This window comes from Macaca mulatta, chromosome 4 (assembly GCF_049350105.2).
Source record: "Macaca mulatta isolate MMU2019108-1 chromosome 4, T2T-MMU8v2.0, whole genome shotgun sequence".
Classification (NCBI taxonomy): domain Eukaryota; kingdom Metazoa; phylum Chordata; class Mammalia; order Primates; family Cercopithecidae; genus Macaca; species Macaca mulatta.
Window position 1 is genome coordinate 169,402,096 of NC_133409.1, and position 23,598 is coordinate 169,425,693.

General features: G+C 42.0%; 1 protein-coding gene across 1 annotated transcript in view; it reads left to right on the plus strand.

The window, feature by feature from the left end:
- Positions 1-218: 218 nt before the first annotated feature.
- Positions 219-23,598, plus strand: part of RANBP9 (RAN binding protein 9) — a 96,268-nt gene continuing 72,888 nt past the window's right edge. The window contains exons 1-2 of the mRNA XM_015135575.3: positions 219-1,128; positions 14,431-14,542. Coding sequence (XP_014991061.2) covers positions 549-1,128; positions 14,431-14,542 — 692 coding nt within the window. The 5' untranslated portion in view covers positions 219-548. The remainder of the gene's footprint in view (positions 1,129-14,430; positions 14,543-23,598) is intronic.

Here is a 23,598-nt window from a genome sequence, read left to right on the forward strand (position 1 = left end):
AGGAGGCGGACATCTCCGAAGGGACCTGCGGCGCCGGGAGCCCAGCGATCCTGCCCACGAGCGACTGGCGGGTCCGGGAGGGCGCCTCGCGGCGTGCAGCCGGGAGCCCCGCGGCCCGCCCCTCGCGCAGCTCGCGCCTCTCTCGCGCCTCCGTCCCGCCCCCTCGCCTAGCACCGCCCGCGCGCAGCGTCTCGCGCCGGCCGGGCCCGCCCGCCGGGAAACAGCCGCGAGAGCAGCGGCCGCGGCGGCCGCCAGCGCGCCTTCCCCTCCCGCGCTACCGCGTCGCCCCCGCCCTCGGCACCTCGTCCCCGGGCCGCGCGCCCGCGCTCCGGCCAACGTTCTCTCCCGGCCTCCCGGGCCCGCCGCCCACTCCCGCGTCTCCGAGCCCCTCAACCGCCGCGGTCTCCCTGGGCGCGCGGCCCGCCGCCTGCTTCCGGGGCGGGCGGACTGGGCGCCTGGTGCCGGCGGCCGCAGCGACAGCGCCCCCGGGAAGCAGAGGAGGAAGGAGAGAAGAGGTGGAGGTGGCCGCAGGCTGAGTCGCGGCCGGGATGTCCGGGCAGCCGCCGCCGCCGCCGCCGCCGCAGCAGCAGCAGCAACAACAGCAGCAGCAGTTGTCGCCGCCACCGCCGGCGGCCTTGGCTCCAGTGTCCGGAGTCGTCCTGCCGGCGCCCCCGGCCGTCAGCGCCGGCTCCTCTCCAGCCGGCTCGCCCGGCGGCGGCGCGGGCGGCGACGGCTTAGGGGCCGCGGCGGCCGCCCTGCTCCTCCACCCCCCGCCGCCGCCGCCCCCGGCCACCGCGGCCCCGCCGCCCCCGCCGCCGCCCCCGCCGCCACCTGCCTCAGCGGCCGCCCCCGCCAGCGGGCCCCCAGCGCCTCCGGGCCTCGCCGCGGGCCCCGGCCCGGCCGGAGGCGCCCCGGCCCCAGCTCTGGTGGCGGGCAGCAGCGCCGCGGCCCCCTTCCCGCACGGGGACTCGACCCTGAACGAGCAGGAGAAGGAGCTGCAGCGGCGGCTGAAGCGCCTCTACCCAGCCGTGGACGAGCAGGAGACGCCGCTGCCTCGGTCCTGGAGCCCGAAGGACAAGTTCAGCTACATCGGCCTCTCTCAGAACAACCTGCGGGTGCACTACAAAGGTACTGGGCTTGTGTCCTGCCGTGGGAGTGGGGCACTGACCCGACGTGGCCGGCCACCGCTGCGCCGCTCTCGACCCGCCCCCGACCTCCCCCGACCCCCGCCCTCGCGGGCTCTGCCCTCGGAGGCCACTCGCCGCTTGTTGTGCTGCTCCGGGTGGGCGCGGGGGTCGCGGTGAAGGATCCGAGGGTGAGGGGCGAGATTCTTGGAAGAGGAGGGTGAGTAGAATGCTCCAGGGTAGGAAGGAGCTGGTAATCTTAGGCCAGGAGCAGGACACCTTGAGGGAATCCGGGATGACAGGACAGAACTGGCTTTCTGATTTCCCTGGGAGATAAATCTTGGGGCTTGGGTAGAGGAATCCATGGACTCGGAGTTGGGTTACATTGTTCTCCAGGTGGTGGGTCAGGCGTTCTCCTCTTACAAGGAGGGAAGAGAGGCACGATTCTGAGGTATGATTTCTAATTAAGAGAGAGCAGGGATACGCAGGGGGAGGAGTAATCAAAATTAGGCCAGAGATTGTCTAGGGGGACTAAAGGACAAGGGACCCAAGTTTGCCATCAGTATATCTTAGTGAAAGCAACCGGGAGGGTAAGAGAAGGGAACCCCAGGAGCACCATTTTTCTTAGGGGAGCAGAAACCTACCTCTCCCGATTGGAAGTACTCTATACAGGTCCTTAGGTGTTGATGTTATATGAAGCCTTGTTGAAAACGAAGATGGAACAAAATGCAGCTTAGTATTTTGAAGAAAATTGGCTTATGTTTTCCACCTGCAGTTAAAAACAACAACCTTAGGTTTGTGCTTGCCCCCTTCCTTCCTCACCTACCTCTCCTAGGTTAAAACAAAGCTTGAAGCAAATCAGTTGTATATAAAATTATGAATTGCTATGGGAACTATTGAAATGTGGCCCAATTTAATAGCGTGTATCAAGTTTACTTGTGTGGAAGAAAAAAAAAAATCAATCTAACGTATCAGTCTGTCTGGAAACAAATCCAGGGTTTTAGGCCCCAAATCTAAAGCAGGAGCTTTTTACATTCACGGCAGCCTCACTTTGATTGGCTACAAAGGGGTCTGCTCAGATCCTAGTGACATGTATGTAGAGGGGATAAACAACCTTGTGGTTAAATTCTTATATGGGACTAAAATTTAAGAAGAAGCTTGATAAGTAAGTTACTATTTAACCAGAAAGGCGAATGGCAATACAAATCTACCAAATGATTTGGCTGCAAAGAATCACGCACAAAAATAGGCCTTGAACATTTTTTAATTCTTGCATACATCCAAAGAAGTACTTCTAAGTGTTATCTTCCTTAATCTAAACGTCTAAACATTTCATTCACAATATCAAATCTTTGTTTTATCTTAAGTTAGGACATTTTGTTAATTTCCTTGTGAAATATTTCTACTTTTATGTTTTAATTTGTGTGAACGGTGCTATGTTATGAAGTGTTTACTTCTGATCTGGCTGCCAGAAAGCTATTGTTAGATGTGACAGAATTTTATAATTTTAAATTTATGGTTGACAGTAATTTGCTCATAAAATCAGAGCCAGTATAGATGAACAAAGAATCCTAGATTTCCTGAGTTCTGCAGTCGTTTGTGGTTGTGGATATTTTACAAGACTGGGCCTCAGTTTCTTCCTCTGAGTGATGTGTAAGTTGAGCTGGAAGATTGGTAGGGAAATTTACAGCTCTGAATTTCCGTGATGTCTACGATTCGTGATTACTGTTTATTTAGTACTGTAAGGTGTCTTGATTAGTTTTAGTCTTTTACATAAGATTCATGATTTAGGTCAGAGAAAAATATATGTTTATGTGAAATTAGTTGGAGTTTGAAATATTTCTGACACTGCTACATTCCTGACACTGCTGTCTCAATTGTTTTTATTCTTGGCCTCTTTATTACTTTCTGTTGTGTAATACTAAGATTCACTTTCTGGGAACATAACTTTTATAAACATAAATCATTATTTCTTCCAGAACAGATTTTGTTCTTCCAGAAATTTTGTTATCCTTTTTATTTTCTTTCCCTTTCTTCTGTCTTCCTTTTGTCTCTCCCTTACCCCTTGTCAGAAAGTCTTTTTCTCTTTCTACTGCCTCTTCCTCTTGTCTTGTTACTGTAGATTGTGTGTGTGTGTGTGTGTGTGTGTGTTTTCTGTTGTTACTGTTGATTTTCTGTGTGTTATCTGAGAGAACCACACCGGTTGTAGTGGGCAACTCTGTCCCAGTAGCAGTAGCAAAGAAGTATCATAGATAGTGGATAATACTTTAAAGACACAGAATAAGAAGGGTGAATTTTTATTTAACCTATCATTGTGCTGCATTGATTTTATCTAAGTATTATAAGACACTTTTAACATTAAAAACTGTTATTCATATATTCATGTATTACAGAATTTCAAAAGAGTGATTTTATTTTCCAGAGTGATGAGAATTTTCCTTATCTTGAAATAGAAGTATTTTGCTTTCTTTTGCTCCAAAGGTATTCTGGTTTTTTTGTGGTTGTTCTGGTGTTTTTTTTTTTTTTTTTTTTTTTTTTGATAGGGTTTCAACTCTGTTGCCTTGTTGGAGTGCAGTGGTGCGATCATGGCTCACTGCAGTCTTGACCTCCTAGGCTCAAGGCATCCCCCTGCCTCAGTTGCCCAAGTAGCGGGGACCACAAGCTCCTGTCACTATGCTGGGCTAAGTTGTGATTTTTTCGTGTGGAGATGGGGTCTTACTGTGTTGCCCAGGCTGGTGTTGAACGTCTGGGCTCAAGTGATCCTCCCACCTTGGCTTCCCAAAGTACTGGAATTACAAGCCTGAACCACTGTGTCCAGCCTGTATTCTGTTTTTAAGATATTCTAAATTGAAATTACTGCTTTTGGAAGCAGTATTGTTCCTTAAATGATTTGAGGAGATTAATGTTGAATAATACTGGACATGCAGATAAGGTTGATTGGATTGCAGAGGAATAACTACAGGTTATGTGTAGTATATCTGAAATTTTTTGGAAGGCCTTTTGCTTCGCAGTCACACAACTGTTGAAAAACCCAGGGATAGCCCCTCTTATTTTTGAAATTGTTGTCAGTATTGGATAAGTACAAATGTGACAAGTTTAGACTTAGTTATGATGATAACTTTATTTTACTTTAAATAATTTTAATGAATATGACAATGAATTTAGTCTAAATGTTTCAACAACAGATTGCATTTTTATATTTTTTTAGTGATTACCACTATTTGGATATTTTATAGAGTGTTTTAGATATACACACACTAGTGGATCTGGACAAGATCCTGGAATTTTCATTTTAAATTTTAGAGAGCGGTAGAACCTGGAGGTTAGATCTTCCCAGTCATAAGTAAGTGAGGATTGAAAATTTTCACTAACTTCAGATCTAGTGTTCTTTTCACAAGACCATAGTATTGCCTGTTTTAGTTCATATGAGACTTAATTATCTCAAGTAGATAAAATCCTGTGATTACATTTAGAACTTTTAAAGAATAGTTGAGATTGAAAATGCTTACTCTGGGGGAAAAAGGTAACTGGAACACAGTGCTTCAAAAAAGTCCAGACACCTTGATTTTACTGATTTAGGACAGTTTAGGAGATATGTAAGATAAATGAAAGTTGGGAATTATAAGAAGCAATGAAATAGAGAATTTCAGTGAGTGTGGTGGCTTACACTTGTAATCCCAGCACTTTGGGAGGCCAAAGTAGAAGGATCGCGTGAGCCCAGGAGTTCTAGACCAGCCTGGGCAACATAGTGGTACCCCATCTCTACCCCTAAAAGCCGGACTAAGTGGCACATACCTGAAATCCCAGCTACTTAGTATTAGTAAGCTCAGGGAGGAGGATTGGTTGAGCCCAGGAGGTTGAGGCTTCAGTGAGCCATGATGGCCTGGGTGGCAGAGTGAGACCCAAAGAAAAAATAGTGAATTGCATTTTTTTTTTTTTTTGAGACAGAGTCTTACTCTATCGCCCAGGCTGGAGTGCAGTGGCACAATCTCTGCTCATTGCAACCTCTCCTGGGTTCATGCAGTTCTCCTGCCTCAGCCTCCTGAGTAGCTGGGATTACAGGCACTCACCACCATGCCTGGCTAATTCTTACATTTTTAGTAGAGACAGGGTTTCACCATGTTGGCCAGGCTGGTCTTGAACTCCTGACCTCAGATGATCCGCCCGCCTCGCCGCCCGAAGTGCTGGGATTACAGGCATGAGCCACTGCACCTGGCCTGAACTGTACTTTTTTTTTTTTTTTAAGATGGAGTCTCGCTCTGCTGTTGCTAGGCTGGAGTATGGTGGCGCCATCTTGGCTCGCTGCAACCTCAGCCTCCCGGGTTCAAGCAATTCTTCTGCCTTAGCTTCCTGAGTATCTGGGACTACAGGCTTGTGCTACCACACCTAGCTAATTTTTGTATTTTTAGTAGAGAGGAGGTTTCAACATGTTGGCCAGGATGGTCTCGATCTCTTGACCTCGTGATCCACCCGCCTCGGCCTCCCAAAGTGCTGGGATTACAGGCGTGAGCCACTGTGCCCGGCCAGAATTGCGCTTTTTAATTGAAATATTTTGAACAACATCTAACCAAATAGGTTGAACTTTTGTTATACTTACTCTGTCTTTCCCACCTGTACCCCCAGTCATTAGTCCTTGAACATTTCCTAAATATAATTGCTTATCTAATTTCCTGCACTTTTTAAGGTTGAACAAATATTTCAACATGCTTGCTTACAAGCTTACAAGTACAAATGTCTGTTAAGCATTATGGGGTCGATACAAAAAATGTTTCTTTTGTGTGTGTGGTTTTTTTTTTTTTTTTTTTTTTTTGAGTCGGAGTTTTGCCCTGTCGCCCAGGCTGGAGGGCAGTGGTGCGATCTCCACTCACTGCAGGCTCCGCCTCCTGGGTTCACACCGTTCTCCTGCCTCATCCTCCTGAGTAGCTGGGACTACAGGCGCCCGCTACTACGCCTGGCTTATTTTTTGTATTTTTAGTAGAGACAGGATTTCTCCATTAGTCAGGATGGTCTTGATCTCCTGACCTTGTGATCTGCCCACCTCCGCCTCCCAAAGTTCTGGGATTACAGGCGTGAGCCACTGTGCCTGGCCTAAAAATGTTCTTTAAAATGAAGGAATTGAATTATTACTTGCCAAATTTTGGGAAATTAGGTTTAAAAATGCCAGTTGGTAACTGCAAGAATCAAGTAAATCTAATAATCATGCAGAATGGTAGACAATAATGATGTATATTCTTTTTTTTTTTTGAGACGGAATCTTGCTCTGTTGCCCAGGCCGAAGTACAGTGGTGGTGCTGTCTCGGCTCACTGCAGCCTCCATCTCCTGGATTCAAGTGACTTTCCAGCCTCAGCCTCCCAAGTAGCCGGGATTACAAACGCCTGCTACCATGCCTGGCTAATTTTTGTATATTTAGTAGAGACGGGGTTTTGCCCTATTGGCCAGGCTGGTCTGAAACTCCTGACCTCAAGTGATCTGCCTGCCTCGGCTTCCCAAAGTGCTGGGATTATAGGCGTGAGCCACCACCCGGCCTGATGATGTATATTCTGCTAGAGTAGACAATTTATTTGTGTTTCTCACTGTTCATTTCTTCATTTATTTAATAAGGTTTTAGTGAATGTTTACTTTGTGCTAGGTTCTGACACGCAAAGGTGAAGAAGATACTGTCATTGAATTCAGAGAGCTCGGAGGACATAAAATAGAGTAGTAAGGGAAATATTATAAAGAGTACTGTGAAGATAGGAGGAGCGTCTAACCCAGACTGACACTGGAAAGAATGAAGGAAGTTCAGGTATCAGGGATAGCTTCTTGGAGGAGTCGAGGCTAGTGGTCAGTCTTAAAAGATGAGTAGGATATAGGAGAAAGGGAGGCTCGGTGTTGCAAATGAAGGAAGAGCAAAAACAGAATTACTTTATGCGTCTGGTTTTACAATTTTGGGTTAGCATTTAGAGTATGTGACAAGGAGCATCTGCGAAAAGATCAATTAGGAGATTTTTTTATTTTTTATTTTTTTGGGACGGGGTCTGACTCCTTCGTCCAGGCTGGAATGCAGTGGTGCGATCTAGGCCCACTGCCACCTCTGCCTCCTGGGCTCAAGTGATCCTTCTACCTCAGCATCCTGAATAGCTGCAACTACAGGCATGCGCCACCACACCCAGCTAATTTTTTGTATTTTTTTGTAGAGATGGGGATTTTGCCATGTTGCTCAGGCTGGTCTCGAATTCCTGAGCTCAAGCCATCTGCCTGCCTTAGCCTTCCAAAGTGCTAGGATTATAGGCAGGAGCCAGTGTACCTGGCCCAGTTAGGAGCCCTATGGAATATTTTGTTGAGTTTAGATCTTATTCTGTAGGAGATGGAGAATCATCAAAGGATTTTAAATGGGAAGGGACTGGCTCATATCTTCATTTTTGTCAGATTACACAGCTGATTGGAAGATAGATTCAAGAGGTTACACAAGAGTGGAAATAGCAAACTCATTTAGAAGACTGTTGCAGTAGACCATGTTAGAAATGACCTCAGCTGGGTCAGTGGTAGGGACAGAGAAAGGCAGATATATTTGTGAGATATTTAAAAGTAATACTGAGAGGATATGAGGAATGATGGTGAGAGAACTCAAGGAAAATGGGTTTCTACCTCTGTTAGGATGATGTTTGGGTTTTTAGCTGTTAGGCTCTTGCAGTGAACCATGAATAAAATAATGATTGTGAAGAAGACTGTATTACAGTATAGTTGGAGATAAGTAAGAATGGGAATCTCAGCCCTGTGATCTGACTTCAGGGAAACCTGAAGAAGCCAAAGGAACAAGCCTTACAGAAAGAACAGGAACAGGTCTTTTGAAGTTAAGGAGGCTCTGAATGGTCTTAACAGTTGGATTTCATGACTTCGTTCTATTCTATTAAACTGACTCAGCTCCAATCACTAGTTTCCGGTTGTTTTCTTATTTCTTTTTCCCCACTGACTGGCTTATCCTTTCCTTCCCATGTCAAATTCCTGAGAGACTTAACAGATTGGCCTGGCTAATTGCTATGATTGTTAGTTGGGCAGAGTTTTTCGTTACAGACTATGTTGTGAATTGGCGGCCTTCAAGTCAGGTGCTAACCTGTGTTGAATCAGCTGTAGGAGTGGTGGTAATTATAAAATAGAAAATACCCTTCTGGTACAAGGATAGTCTGGGTCTTACTTCTTTCAGTAGGGACAATGTGTGAGACAGTTTCTCCTAGGAAGGGTTGATAGTTAACTATAATTGACCTGAAGCTTGGGAGAGAAGTCTAGGTCATGACTGATTTAGGAGTCACTTGTAGGTGGTAGTTGAAACTCAGAGTATTTGAGAGAGAGAGGGAGAATATGTAATAGAGTGAGAAAAAGCAGTGGACCAAAGATGGGACCCTGAAAAACACCAACGTTGAAAGACTGGAGGGAGCCCAAAAGAAATGGTAGGTCCCTAGACATCAAGGAGATTGGTATCACAGAAGCTGAGCGTGGGAAGGTGCAGTGGCTCACACCTGTAATCCCAGCACTTTGGGAAGTCGAGTGGGAGGACTGCTTGAACCCGGGAAGTTGAGGCTGCAGCAAGCGGTGATCATGCCACTGCATTCTAACCTGGGCAACAGAATGAGACACTGTCTCAGACAGCCTCCCCACCCTTCCTAGTAGAAATGAGGAAGTGATAGTGTGTATTGCAACAGATAGGTTTAGTAGGATAGGCACAGATAGTTTTCCACTACATTTGGAAATTAGATCATTGTGACTTTAGGGAGAGCAGTTTGAATTGAGTGATGGGGCAAAAACCAGATTTTAGTGGGTTGAAAGAGTAAATGAAAGGACCAAGTAGAGAGGATAGTGGATAGAGATTATCCTTGAGAAATATAGATGAAGGAAGAGATTAGGCATTTCCTAGAGGAGGATAGAGGTTAAGGTGGAATTTTTTTTTTCCTCTAATTTTTAATAGCTGATAGCGGAGTTACATTTTACCTGGAGTTTAGCTTCTGATGTCAGTATAGAAGATGAAAATTACACATAACCAAAATTATCTTTAAAAATTCCTTTGGAGAGTATTGTGTTAGAGACCATTGTGTCATTTCTTAGTCAATCTTGTTTTATTGGTTATGTAGGTAAAACCGAAGCGACATAAATTAAATGAAAATACTATATTAGTCCAAGGTATGGTGTTCCAGTAAATGTATACAAAATTTAACATTTTAACAAATAAAATTGATTAGCCTACCTGGTTATTATTATTATTTTTTTTTCTTGAGACAGTCCCGCTTTGTTGCCCAGGCCGGATCCCAGGTTGAAGCAATTCTCCTGCCTCAGCCTCCTGAGTAGCTGAGATTACATGCACCCACCACGATGCCTGGCTAATTTTTATGTTTTTAGTAGAGATGGGGTTTCGCCATGTTGGCTAGGCTGGCCTCGAACTCCTGACCTCAAATGATCCACCCACATTGGCCTCTCCTGGGGATTTTTTTGTTTGTTTGTTTGTTTTTTTGAGATGGAGCCTCGCTCTTGTCGCCCAGGCTGGAGTGCAGTGGTACAATCTCGGCTCACTGCAACGTCTGCCTCCAGGGTTCAAGCCATTCTTCTGCCTTAGCCTCCCAAGTAGCTGGGAATACAGGTGGGCACTACCATGCCTGGCTACTTTTTGTATTTTTAGTGGAGATGTGGTTTTACGTTGGCCAGGCTGGTCTCAAACTCCTGACCTCAGGTGATCCACCTGCCTTCACCTCCCAAAGTGCTGGGATTACAGGTGTGAGCCACTGCACCCAACTGGACTCCTGTTTTCTTGATAAGAGGTAAGGTACTTTGCTTATGAATTTGAGTAGAGGATGTAAAGCTTAAAGTAATGATGAAAACGTGGACTAGCCATTGAGAGGAATAGGGAATGAACTGACTGAACATTTCTAAAAATATTGTTGGTAGCACTGAGAGTGCTCAGTTGACATCATTAGTTCATAGCAGTGACTGTTAGTAAGATTTTGAACTTTATTCAGTGGAAGTCAACTGTCCAGTGAGGAAGTAGTGAAGGTAGATTATAATATTGAGAGTGTTGTTTTGCTGGTTGGATATGATAGAAGGATGGGCATATGAGGGAAATCAAGGATATTTGAGAGCTTTAAGTGATTACCATGTAGCCTGTCCTGGAAGAGGAAAAAGGGAGAAAAAAACACGAAGAGTTTGAGGAATTAGAGGTCCCATGATGTTGAAGAGGAAGTATAGATGTGAAGGCTTTAGAAAGAGGATAGAACAGGATGGTGTATTCTGGAGGAAGATACCGGTGTTTCTGCAATAATGTCATGAATGCGTGGCTGGAAAACCATGTTTTCCACAAAATCAGTGCGCTAAAAGTAACAGGACTTACGTGAACTATAAATAAAGCTGGAGCAACCACTTAAAACCTTGGGAACTTTGTAAGCACTAATCAGAACACCACAAAAATTACAGTCCTAATAAAATAAAAGCGCAGTTAAATTTTCACTGTGCCCGATATTACAGGTGGCTTGGTCCATTGCAGCTTTAGACTCTGGGTCTTGGGCTTTTGCTTCTTCAAGAAGGAATGATTGTAGTTAGAGTGGAAGTTAGTGGGAATAAAGAGGTTCAGGAATTAAAACGCAGGGAAAAACTAATTACACATGAGTGTTAAGTGTGTGAATGTACAGGAGAGATAAATGTTTGAGGGCTTGTAAAAAGGAGCTTCAACCAAGTTGGAGAGATTAGAGAAAGAATATTTGAGGAAGTAAAGCTTGAGCTAAGATTTAAAGTGTGAGTAGGACCTACTCAGGCTAAGAAGGAAAGGTGGAGGGTATAGCATGTGTACAGACTCTGGCCTGATCAATGTGAAGAATCAAAATAGTGCTGATGTGACTAGAGCAGAAAGGAAGTGGAAAGTGCAGGTGGAGAGCAAGGTCAGACAAGGTGTTCAGGAAGCGTGTCTTTTTCTTAGGCCAAAGGGGAGGCTTTGGAAGGAATCTTCATTGTATTGAGAGCTGGTGATATAGAAGGACGACTGATTTATGTTTCCAGAAGGGCACTGGCTGGCTGCATGTTGGAGAAGGGATGGGAGTGGGAATGGGGTAGAATGGTTTATTCAAACTCTTTCCATCAGATTGTTTGAATAAAAAGAGCTAAACTTGCTAGCCTTAGAATTAGGACGTATTACATATGTTTTCTTCTAAAGCCACATAGAAAACAATACCGAGGACTTTGTAGTTTTAAAAGTTGAAACTTTGGTAGTATGAGGTTGTCTTTTGGTTACCACAGAATTTAAGGTAATAAACTTTCAGGTGATAAGCATTGTTAGAGATAGGCCCTTTGCTGCTGATATTACAAGTTTGAGCATCCCAAATCTTAAATTCAAAATGCTTTCAGAATTCAAAACTTGATTTTATGTATTTTTATTTTTGAGACAGAGTCTCACTCTGTTGCCCAGGCTGGAGTGCAGTGGCACTGTTGGGTCACTGCAAGCTCTGCCTCCCAAGTTCAAGTGATTCTTGTGTCTCAGCCTCCTGAGTAGCTGGGATTACAGGCGCACACTACCATGCCAGGCTAATTTTTGTATTTTTAGTACAGACAGGGTTTCACCATGTTGGCCAAGCTGGTCTTGAACTCCTGACCTCAAGTGATCCGCCCGCCTCAGCCTCCCAAAGTGCTGGAATTACAGGCATGAGCCACCACGCCCGGCTCAAAGGAAATGCTCATTGAAACATTTTAGATTTTGGATTTTTGGATTTAGGATGCTCAACTGGTAAGTATGTGCAAATATTGTAAAATCTGAAAAAATCTAAAACACTTGTGGTCCCAAGCATGTCAGATAAGGGATACTCAACTTGTACTGGTCTCATTTAAGAAATAGTATGAAACCTTTTAATCTTGCATTTAAACTTTTCCTTATACCTTTTACATCTAATTTAACTTTATGAAACAAATCTTTTTAGTTTTAACATTTACAGAATTTATCTGCAGTGAATCATAACAAATACAATGGATACTTGAAGATTTATAACTGGTACTTTATAGTAATTTTTGCATAATGGAAAAATGGGATTTTAATTCATGCATGGATTTAATATACGTTTCTTCCAGTTTGGGGCAGGGTGTATAATGTGTAAAAATTTTTATTATTTTTTTCTGTAGGCCCATGACAGATTAAAAATTTCTTCATTTCAAAAAGTGAGGTTAAATAATACCTATTTCATAAATGTTGAATGAGAAAAATCCATACAAAAGCACCTAAGTCTTTGAGAGACTGTTTACTTTCAAATATTAGTTTCTTTCTCTTTTCCCATCGAAGTAGCCAGAATAGAACATGGGGATATGTGAGGTGATCCCCGAAAGTTCATTGTAACTAAATCCTTCATGTGGGTTCAGAGCTCCCACTAGATCAGGTTTCTTGAATTTAAATCCCAGCATAAATCCTGCTTTGGAATTCTCATTAAGCAGTATGACTTTGGGCGAGTTTCCTTATCTTAGATTTAACTATGAAATGATAATAAATGGTACCTACCTCATGGGGTTGTTTTGGATATTGAATGAGTTAATAAACTTAATGCGTTAGAACAGTGCCTTTCACACAGTATTAAATATATGTAACTATTATTTGTTATTAAGAATACTTTGGGATTACTTTATCCCTAAAAGTTTGGGTCACTCCCCTTAAAAAAAATTAGTGGATTTAGGACTGCAGTTAGATTCTGTTTAGTTTTCTATAGATTTATTTGTAACTCTCTAATTTTTAAATATGTAGTTTCCATAGCCTTTTCTCAGGTAACTTATTGGAACATATTTTGACTAAAAAATGTGTTTTACTGCCACCATAATTAAATTTTATTAAAAAGTGACTAGGGCACAGATTTGTGCAGTTGTTTCTTTTCTGCTGCTTAGCTCAGTGTAAATCTATTACCTGCATCATATGTTAAAGTAGTTTTGATGCATGTAAATATTGTTGCTTCCATTTTTGTCTTCCTAGCCAAGCTTGTTGACTCCTTATGGTCACCAGGCTAAAAGAACTTCTGCCCATAATCCAAGTTTTCATGGTAATGGAAGGAGTGGCAGAATTCATTCTTTTTTTTGTAGGGGATTGGGGGGTGTGAACATGCACTAATTTGCATTGCAAGTGTAAACTTAAGTGTTAAATAATAATAAGGCATGTGTTGGAAATTTGGTAAATTTGGTGAAATGTATGGTAAGGGAGGATATGATCTCATTCATGTGTGATGGTTGTGTATCTTAAGATGCAATTTTTGACTTAAGGCATTTAGTTTTAAAACAATCACAATAAATTTGAGGAGAATTCTGCTACCCATGAAGATAATTTTATAGTATGACTGAAAGATTAATGCGAAGTTTGTATTGCGTGGAGCATATTTAACTAGAACACCCAAATAATGATTTAGAGTATTGTGTCTCATGCAGTCCTTTTGGGGATTATGGAGACTTGTCTCACTCATGCTCTTTGAGTACTTCTGACATGCTACTTCAACTTCTGTCTTTATTCTCCCATGGTTTTATGGACATATTTTCTCTTAATATTGTCCACATGCTAGCTTTCAAGGTAGTTTGTGTCTTGGGCAAGAGGCAGGGGAAGTGATTGTGAGTTTAGCAAACCCTATGGGATTAGAATTGAGGAATAGCTGGTTTAAAAAGTTTAAAAGGCATTATCTAACAGATTTTCTAAAATGTCAGCAGTGGCATGGTGTTATTTCTGTTGTTTAAAAAGAAAAAAAAAAAACGTTTAGAAATTAGATGTATTTCTCAATAGGCTGTTATTGGCCCAAGAGATTTTATGAATCAGCTTTAATTAATAAGACTATACCAAAGAACAAAATTGTAAATTCTTAAGAAAGCTGTTTTGCCAATTCAGTAAAGGTTTAACTTAGAAATATACGATATAGATGCTTCTGGTTTAAAGAGCAGGCCTTTGGCAAGAGTGTACAGAAATTATATAAGTTATATACAAATTTAGACCTGATAAAATTAAGATCTTATGTTCTTCATACAGCCTTTTTCCTCTTAAAAATATAGTGTACTCTATAACATCTTTTATTTAATTTGTATAAAAGGCTGCTAGGTTCAATTTACATATTCGGATTCTGCAATCTTAATAAAACTAATAATAGTGTGAAGAGTTCTGTGGTTAACTTGGGCTATTTTGCATATTGGGTTCATGGTGATGATAAACATTTTATTGAGTATTTGAACTGATAGCAGAAATTATACATCATTCCAAAAACCTGTATCTTCCTGAATTGTTTAAGGTTTTCATTTTTCAGTGAATATCTCATGTGACTTCTTTTTTCCTTCCTGTTTCATGTGCAGGTCATGGCAAAACCCCAAAAGATGCAGCGTCAGTTCGAGCCACGCATCCAATACCAGCAGCCTGTGGGATTTATTATTTTGAAGTAAAAATTGTCAGTAAGGGAAGAGATGGGTAAGTGTAAATTTTGGTGAGAAAAATCATTTGTTAGTTTTTTTGTTTTGATTTCATAATGTTTATGATGTAATTGGAAAGTTGGAATCCTGGAAATTTTGGTAATTGGAAAAGTGGAATCTGAATATTCCAGTATAACAGACTGGATCTGGTTATGCTTAAATACTAGTTGAAGTTAAAGCTTGAGTTAGTAATATTAACTGAGCTTTTCTGGTAGGTTTATTATTAAAATGGAGAATTGAAATTAAGGAATGGAGGGACAGTGACTCATTTTCCATGACTTTTCTTACACTGCTTTTTCCTGAATTCTGCTAAGAAGTTAAATCCTCTCAAAGCCAGTAATCATAGTCAGTTGGTGATTCATGGGTATTTTACAGATGTTGGGCTTAGAATTTTAGGTTTTAGCTGAGAAATATGTATTTGTATGCTGTCAACCAGAGGAGATTTTCAAGGTTTAGGATGTGGTTTAGAAAGTTCCAAATGAGAATTCCATGGTAGGGCCTGGAACCAAATTTAATATCATTGCTTTTCAGCTTGGGATTGGTGTGTGGTTTGTGTGGATATCAGAATCACTTATGAGACTATTAAAAATATAGTAATTTTTGGGCCTTACCCCAAAAGTTCCTAAATTAGAATTTTCGGAAGTAGAGCTTTGGGCAAGATAGGCATTTTGAGAAAGCACCACACTGAATTTTGGTGCCTATCCCTGGTTAAGCACTAATTACCTACAGTCATTGGATCTATCCTATAGTATTTCCTCATAACTTTATTGCATATCAGAGGTCTCTTAAAGCAGCCATAGGGTTGTTAGTTGAGTTACCAAGACAAAGCTATTGGGCTGTGTGGGTAAGTTGCTCCGTGAGGTCGGTCAGATGGACCTCAGATCAAACCCCTCTTAGTAGTCCTCCTGTGTTTAATTAACCAGTTAAGTGTATTCAGTAGATTACTCCTTTATCGACTGAATATTCTCGATGTCAACAGTATGAACAACAGAAAATAAAAACTTGGAATTCAGTGACAGCTTTTTATGTAACTGCCTCAGTTTTCTCAGGGTAATCAAGCCAAAGAGAAAATCAGAGATGCCAAGGATAGAGTGGTTGAGAGAGGCCCCATCATTGAAATAGGCACACGATTGTCACCATTTCTCACTTTACAAGCTGTATAATCAGTAAGCTGATACTTTTTATACTTCAAATTATATGAACTTGACCTCATATTTGCCTGCGAATACCTTGATGATTCTTGAATCTAGTGCTACATCTTGGTTTATTCCCTTGAGCTCCAGACAACGTGTCTAACCAAATGTTTGCATTTGAATGTCCCGCAGGCATTTAAATTTAGCTTGTTTAAAATCTTTTTCTAAAAAAAAACCATTTGGTTGGTGGTTTCACTATTGCTAGAAACTTGAGAATTTCTTGCTTTTAACTTTTCTGTTCATCTCTACTGCTTCTCCCTTAGTCAGATCTCAATTATTTATCTGCTGAATTACTCTGAGGTAGTTGGTTGATGGGCCTCCAGTTGCTCCCTGTTTTGCTCTTATTCTAGTCTATAACTGTTGTCAGGGTTCTTAATAATGTGGAACTGAATTGCCACTACCCATTTTTTGAGATCATTTGGGACATCTGTTGCTTCATTGTAGAGCTTCTTAACAGGACCCCTCAGATATGACTAGCTCTTACATCATTTTTCAGTCTCTTTGTAGCTAGGATCCCTTATCCTTTTTCTTTTGTTTTTAAATTTAGGTATATTTTACATATAGTAAACTTTATTCTTTTTAGTATATGGTTCTGTGAGTTTTGAGAAACATGTATAGTCATAAAACCACCATCACAGTTGATATGGGAGTCTCCCGTTATCTGTGGGGGATACATTCCAAGACCCTTTGTGGATGCCTGAAACTACAGGTAGTACTGAACTCTATATATACTATGTTTTTTTTCAGTCTGATAATTGAGAGGGCTAGTCAGTGACTGAAGGGCATGTGGTATATACAGCGTGGATATGCTAGACAAAGGAATGATTACCAGGTGGGGACAGGGCGGGACTGAGTCCAATGGCATGAGATTTTATCATGTTACTCAGAATGGCACACAATTTAAAACTTATGAATTGCTTATTTCTGGAATTGTCCAATTAATATTTTTGCACCTCAGTTGACTGTGGGTAACTGAAACACTGAGGAAAGCAAAACCACAGATAAGTGTGGACTGCTGCATATAGAACAGCTCAGTCACCCCCCAAAATTCCGCCATACCCTTTTGTAGAAAACCCTTCCCCATCTCTAGCTCCTGGTAACTGTTGACTGGTTTTGTGTCACTCTAGTTTGGCCATTTCAAGAATGGCATATAAATGGAATCATATAGTTTGTAGCCTTTTAAGTTTGGTATCTTTCACTTAGCATAACACATTGGAGATTCCTCCCTGTTGTATATATTCATAGAACAGTCCTTTTTAATCTAATTGTGTAGATGAGTGAACCAAAGTTTGCTTACCCACTCCCCAGTTGAAGAACTTCTCAGTTGTTTCTAGTTTTTTGGCTGGAACTGTAAACATGTATATACAGGTTTTTGTGTAAACATAAGTTTTCTTTTCACGAGTAAGTATCTAGGAGTGGAATTGCTGGATTGTAGTTAAGTGTATTTTTAACTTTATGAGAAGCTGCCAAATTGTTTCACAAAGTGGCTGTACTAGTTTGCGTTTTGTTTTTGTTTTTTTTTTTCTTGAGCCAGAGTCTCGCTCTGCTGCCCAGGCTGGAGTGCAGTGGCATGATCTTGGCTCACTGCAACCTCCGCTTCGTGGGTTCAGGCAGTTCTCCTGCCTCAGCCTCCCAAGTAGCTGGAATTACAGGCGCCCACCACCATGCCTGGCTAATTTTTGAATTTTTAGTAGAGACGGGGTTTCACTATGTTGGCCAGGCTGGTCTCGAGTGCCTGACCTCAAATGATCCACCTGTGTCAGCCTCCCAGAGTGCTGGCATTGCAGGCATGAGCCACAACACCTGGCCTCTAGCTTTTTCATATATACGTTTTTCATATATACATTTTTTTTCTCCTGAGCTAGATAGTAAGTTCCTTACAGATATACTTCGTGTGTTCCATGTGCTTGTTGAGTGATAGAAACCAGCAATACTGTGGAGGGATATGATATCCGCTGCCACCCCCGGCTAATCTTTTGTATTTTTAGTAGAGACGGGGTTTCACCGTGTTGCCCAGGCTGATGTCGAATTCCTGAGCTCAGGCGATCTGCCCGCCTCAGCCTCCGAAAGTTCTGGGATTACAGGTGTGAGCCACCCTGCCCGGCCCACTAGTTTGCATTTCTCCCAGCAATGTATGAGAGTTCCTGTTGATCTTAGCACTAGGTATTGTCATTTTTTTTTTTTAATTTTTAGCCATTATAATAGGTTTCTAGTGATTTCTTGCTGTAGTTTTAATTTATATTTCCCTAATGACTTATGATGTTGAAGAATCCCTAATCCTCACCTGCTCTTCACCTATAAGGTACCATTTGGAGTTCTCTGACTACGCACACTGGCTTATATTTCTAGTTCCTTATGCATGTCCTTCCTTCACCTTCTCTTACCCTTTTCTCTGTTTGCCTAGCTAATTAATTAGTCTTCAAGTCCTAGTGTAGGAGTACCTTTCTTACGGCATTTTCTTCCTAAAGTAGGAATATGCCTTTTCTATGCCTCCTTTACATTTTGGCCAGACTGTAATTATGATATTTATATTGTTTCAATTGTCTGCTTACTGCCAACATGACCCTACAGATTTAAGCGTAAGGGACTATTTTATTTTAATTTTGTAACTCTAGTGCTTAATTTATAGCTAGCTTTTAAAGGTATGAATAAATGAATGGATTAGAAGTACTATTTCTTGTATGTTCTTGGAGAAAACTGTTTGTTTGTTTGTTTTGAGACGGAGTCTTGCTCTGTCGCCCAGGCTGGAGTGCAGTGGCACGATCTGGACTCACTGCAACCTCCAACTCTTGGGTTCAAGCAATTCTGCCTATCTCAGCCTCCCAAGTAGCTGGGATTACAGGCGCGTACCACCATGCCTGGCTAAGTTTTGTATTTTTAGTAGAGATGGGGTTTCACCATGTTGCCCAGGCTGGTGTCAAACTCCTGACCTCAGGGATCCATCTGCCTCCGCCACCCAAAGTGCTGGGATTACAGGTGTAAGCTACTGCGCCCAGCCTTTTTTTTTTTTTTTTGAGACGGAGTTTGGCTCTTGTTGTCCAGGCTGGAGTGTGATGGCATGATTTCAGCTCACTGTAACTTCTGCCTCCCAGGCTCAAGTGATTCTCCTGCCTCTGCCTACCGAGTAGCTGGATTACAGGCATGTGCCACCATGCCCAGCTGATTTTGTGCTTTTAGTAGAGACGGGTTTTTGCCATGTTGGCCAGGCTAGTTTCGAACCCCTGACCTCAGGTGATCCACCCTCCTCAAAGTGCTGGGATTATAGATACGAGCCACTGCGCCACCAAACTATTGTATTTCTTTGGTCACATTCATTTCTCTCTCTGGTAAACGTGTCAAACAAAGTTCTAGGCCCAACCCATTGTTTTTGGAAGCAAAGAACAATTCATTTATGGAAAAAAGCAACTCCTATTGCTAATTTTTGCCAAGTGATGTTTTTCTGGAGAAAAGATGCTTTCCTGAAATCCCAACATCTTTGTAAAGCATGGACCAGAAAGAGCAGCCGTTAGTCACCTTTTGTTTGCAATGATGTGTGCCCATCTGAGAGTTTATTTCACTTAATTTAAAACTGAATTTTCTCCGGGCACGGTGGCTCTAGCCTGTAATCCTAGCACTTTGGGAGGCCGACGCCGGTAGATCACGAGGTCAGGAGTTCGAGACCAGCCTGGCCAACATAGTGAAACCCCGTCTCTACTAAAAATACAAAAAATTAGCCGGGCATGGTGGCAGGCACCTGTAATCCCAGCTACTTGCTGGACTGGGGCAGGAGAATCACTTAACACGGGAGGCACAGGTTGCAGTGAGCCGATATCGCACCTCTGTACTCCAGCCCAGGTGACTGTGCGAGACTCAGTCTCAAAAACAAACAAACAAACAAAACACTGAGTTTTCTTTTAAAGTGTTTATCCAAGATCTCAGTTTTTAAAATAAATTGTCCTTGGCAGCAAATTTTCTCATGAAATGCAAGAGTTGGGCGTGAATTGCCTCTTTCAATAGAGTAGAAAGAACTGGTGTTAATGTATTATGTGCTTGTAAAGACTTTTAATTTCTCCTGTGGTGTACGTTATTTCTAGGTCTGCCTTGGAAAATTAGGAATATGACTGTCATGATTGTTACTTGTATTTCTTTATTGCCTAGAAAATGAGACTTGAAGAAAGTTCCTTTTATTGAGTGAAAGAACATTTCATTTTCTGCCCTGAGTTTTCATTTAAAGTGAACCTAATTTTTGTACATATGCAGCTAAATAAATTTATTAGGACAAAATAGTCTTTAAATATTATTAATTTAAAAATAAATTCTAATGTATTTCACAACAAAAAATTAAATCACTTTATCTGTCATACTCTTGGGTCACATATCTGTCATGATTTATCAGTCATAAATCATGACTTTTTTTTTTTTTTTTGAGATGGAGTCTCTGTCTGTCACCCAGACTGGAGTTCAGTGGCGTAATCTTGGCTCACTGCAACCTCTGTCTCCTGGGTTCAAGGAATTCTCTTGTCTTAGTCTGTCCTAGTAGCTGGGATTACAGGTACGCCACACCACACTCAGCTAATTTTTGTATTTTCAGTAGAGATGGGGTTTCACCATCTTGGCCAGGCCAGTCTTGAACTCCTGACCTCAAATGATCCACCCACCTTGGCCTCCCAAAGTGCTGGGATTACAGATGTGAGCCACCATGCCTGGCCCTGCATAACTTCTTTAGGGCATATATTTAATGGGTATGTGTTTACTTTCCCTTCTTTTTAGTGATCATTGAGGTGAATTTCTTTAAGGAGTCTGTATCTTATGTACTTTCAGTTCAGGGATTTCATTCAGATTTTAAGTTATGCATATTAATAGAGGCAGTGGAGATACAGTTAATTCTAAATGTGAGAGATAAAATTTTTATTTGAAAGCTTTTAGAATTATAATTTATTATGAATGGTATTTTTAGCTCTTCAAACAAAATATTGATGCCACTCTTTGACAGTGTTTCAGTGAGAACTGGCAAGTAATGCAGTCTCTCTGTTCTGTTCCTAAATTCTTCTGCTGAGAATAACGTGCACTCTTCCAGAATGTTCCTTCTATGCTTGCTGACTTTCTAGATTATTTCTTGGGGGGAAGAGGAGAACAAAGGTCTTTCTTCCTGTCTAGCCTTAAAAGGCTTTGAAAACTAGAAGGATCTTTCTTACTAGGTTTGATTGGTTGTAAGCAGCAAATGGAAGCACAAGGTAAATGTGAACAAAGAATAAACAGTATATTATTATAAGTAAGCAATATATTTATTTAACAAATATATGTTGAACACCTATGATATATCACATTGTCAGCAGCTGAGTGAAGATAAGAAATTATTTTATTCATTTGTCTTATTCATAGTTCTTACTAGAGGACCTGACATTTAGTAGAAACTCAATTAATACAGTAAGTGAACTGAATATGGTCCCTGCCTTTGAGGAAGATCAAATTTAGTATAGTCATATGTCGCTTAACTATAGAAACATGTTCTAAGACATGAGTCATTGGGCGATGTTTTCTTATGAACGTAAAGGGTATTTATGTAAACCTAGGTGGTATAGCCTACTACATACCTGGCTGTACCATTGTATATATAGTCCTTTCTTGGTATATGGTGTTTGGAAGATATAGTGGGACAAGGCAGGAAGCAGAAATATGCAACTCTAGGACATAATATACTAAGTACTTAAGAATGAGACCATATATGGGAAAACTGAGGAGAGAGTAGTTAATTTTGGCTCAAGGAAACAGATTTATACAGGAAGTAGTAGTTGGTAGACCTTACAAAATGAGTAAGAATTTGAGAGGCCTTTTTGGGGAAGAACAGTACAGACTATGGTAAATGGCCAGAATAGTCTCACAGGAAGAGTGCAACTTTGTGGTCTTTGGCAGAGATACATGGTTCAGTGTTGTTGGGGACTTGGATTATAAGGAAGAGTTATAAAAGTGAGAATAGGCCAAATGTGGTGGTTCATGCCTGTAATCCCAATACTTTGGGAGCCCGAAGCAGGTGGATCACCTGAGATAAAGAGTTCCAGACCAGCCTGACCAACATATAGTGAAACCCCATCTCTACTAAAAAGTACAAAAATTAGCTGGGTGTGGTGGCACACGCCTGTAGTCCCATCTACTTGGGAAGTCAAGGCAGAAGAATCGCTTGAACCTGGGATACAAAGGTTGTAGTGAGCCGAGATTGCACCACTGTACTCCAGCCTGGTGACAGAGTGAGATTTCATCTCTCAAAAAAAAAGAAAAAAGTAAGAATGGAATCAGATATTATAGAGCGTTGATGATAGTTATAGGGTGAAATATACTCTATAGGTAGAAGGGAGCTTTCAGTTTTTGTTTTTGTTTTTGTTTTTGTGGCACAGTCTTGTCTGTCACCCAGGCTGGAGTTCAGTGGCACAATCATGGCTCTCTGTAGCCTTGACTTCCCTTGCTTAAGTGATCTTCCTGCTTCAGCTCAGCTTCCCAAATAGCTGGGACTATAGGTGTGCATCAGCATGCCCAGCTTCTTCTTTTTTTTTTTTTTTTTTGTAGAGATGGGTCTCAGTATGTTGCATAGGCTGGTCTTGAACTCCTAGCCTCAAGCTATCCTCCTGCCTCCCTAAGTGTTGGGATTACAGGCATGAGTCACTGCACCCAGACTGCCTTCAATCTTTTTGAGTAGGGAAGATATATGATGCCTGTTTTAGAAAGATGATACAAATTGGGGAGAGGATGAAGTGTGATGGCAGGTCTGCAAGATTGCTGGAGAGTGTAGGGGCTACAGCTAGGAGTTAGGTTGTGAGGCTGTTGCCTGAGGATAGAGAGTGTGATAAGAGATTAAAAAAAAAAAAAAAAGAAAACAAAACAGGAGGAAAATAACAGAAGAGGAGATTTAATTTGTCGAGTACCTGTTATGTGCCAGACACTCTGCTAAGAACCTAGGATTGACAAAGATGGAGACAGCGCTGTAAACATGGCTGAGAAATGGTACCTACTCTGTAGAAGTTTGCAGGTAAAAAGGGAAATGAACATGTAAATAAATAATAAAATCCGGCCGGGTGTAGTGGCTCACGCCTGTAATCCCAGCACTTTGGGAGGCTGAGGCAGGTGGATCACAAGGTCAAGAGATCGAGACCATGCTGGGTAATATGGTGAAACCCCGTCTCTATTAAAAATACAAAAAGTCAGTCAGGTGAGGTGGCGTGTGCCTGCAGTCCCAGATACTTGGGAGGCTGAGGCAGGAGAATGGCATGAACCCTGGAGGCGGAGCCTGCAGTGAGCTGAGATTGTGCCACTTCTCTCCAGCCTAGGGGACAGAGTGAGACTCCGTCTCAAAAAAAAAAAAAAAAAATCCAGTATGAGATACACAGCAGTAGACCTATAAACAAATTAGAGAAGTATATTGGAGGAAGTAACCAACGCTGTTGGAAGACGGTGGTGATCAGGGAAGTCTGTCTAGGAAGCTTACATAAAATTACAGAAGAGGAATACAGTTAAACATAAGCCTCTCTGTCCTTCAGTTGCTCAGGTATCCTTCACAAGATAGGATATGAACAGATTTTGAAGATTAGTAGCAGTTTTAGAAGCTGACTAGTTACTTTTTTTTTTTTTTTTTGAGACGGAGTCTTGCTCTGTCGCCCAGGCTGGGGTGCAGTGGCCGGATCTCAGCTCACTGCAAGCTCCACCTCCCGGGTTTACGCCATTCTCCTGCCTCAGCCTCCTGAGTAGCTGGGACTACAGGCGCCCGCCACCTCGCCCGGCTAGTTTTTTGTATTTTTTAGTAGAGATGGGGTTTCACCGTGTTAGCCAGGATGGTCTCGATCTCCTGACCTCGTGATCCACCCGTCTCGGCCTCCCAAAGTGCTGGGATTAC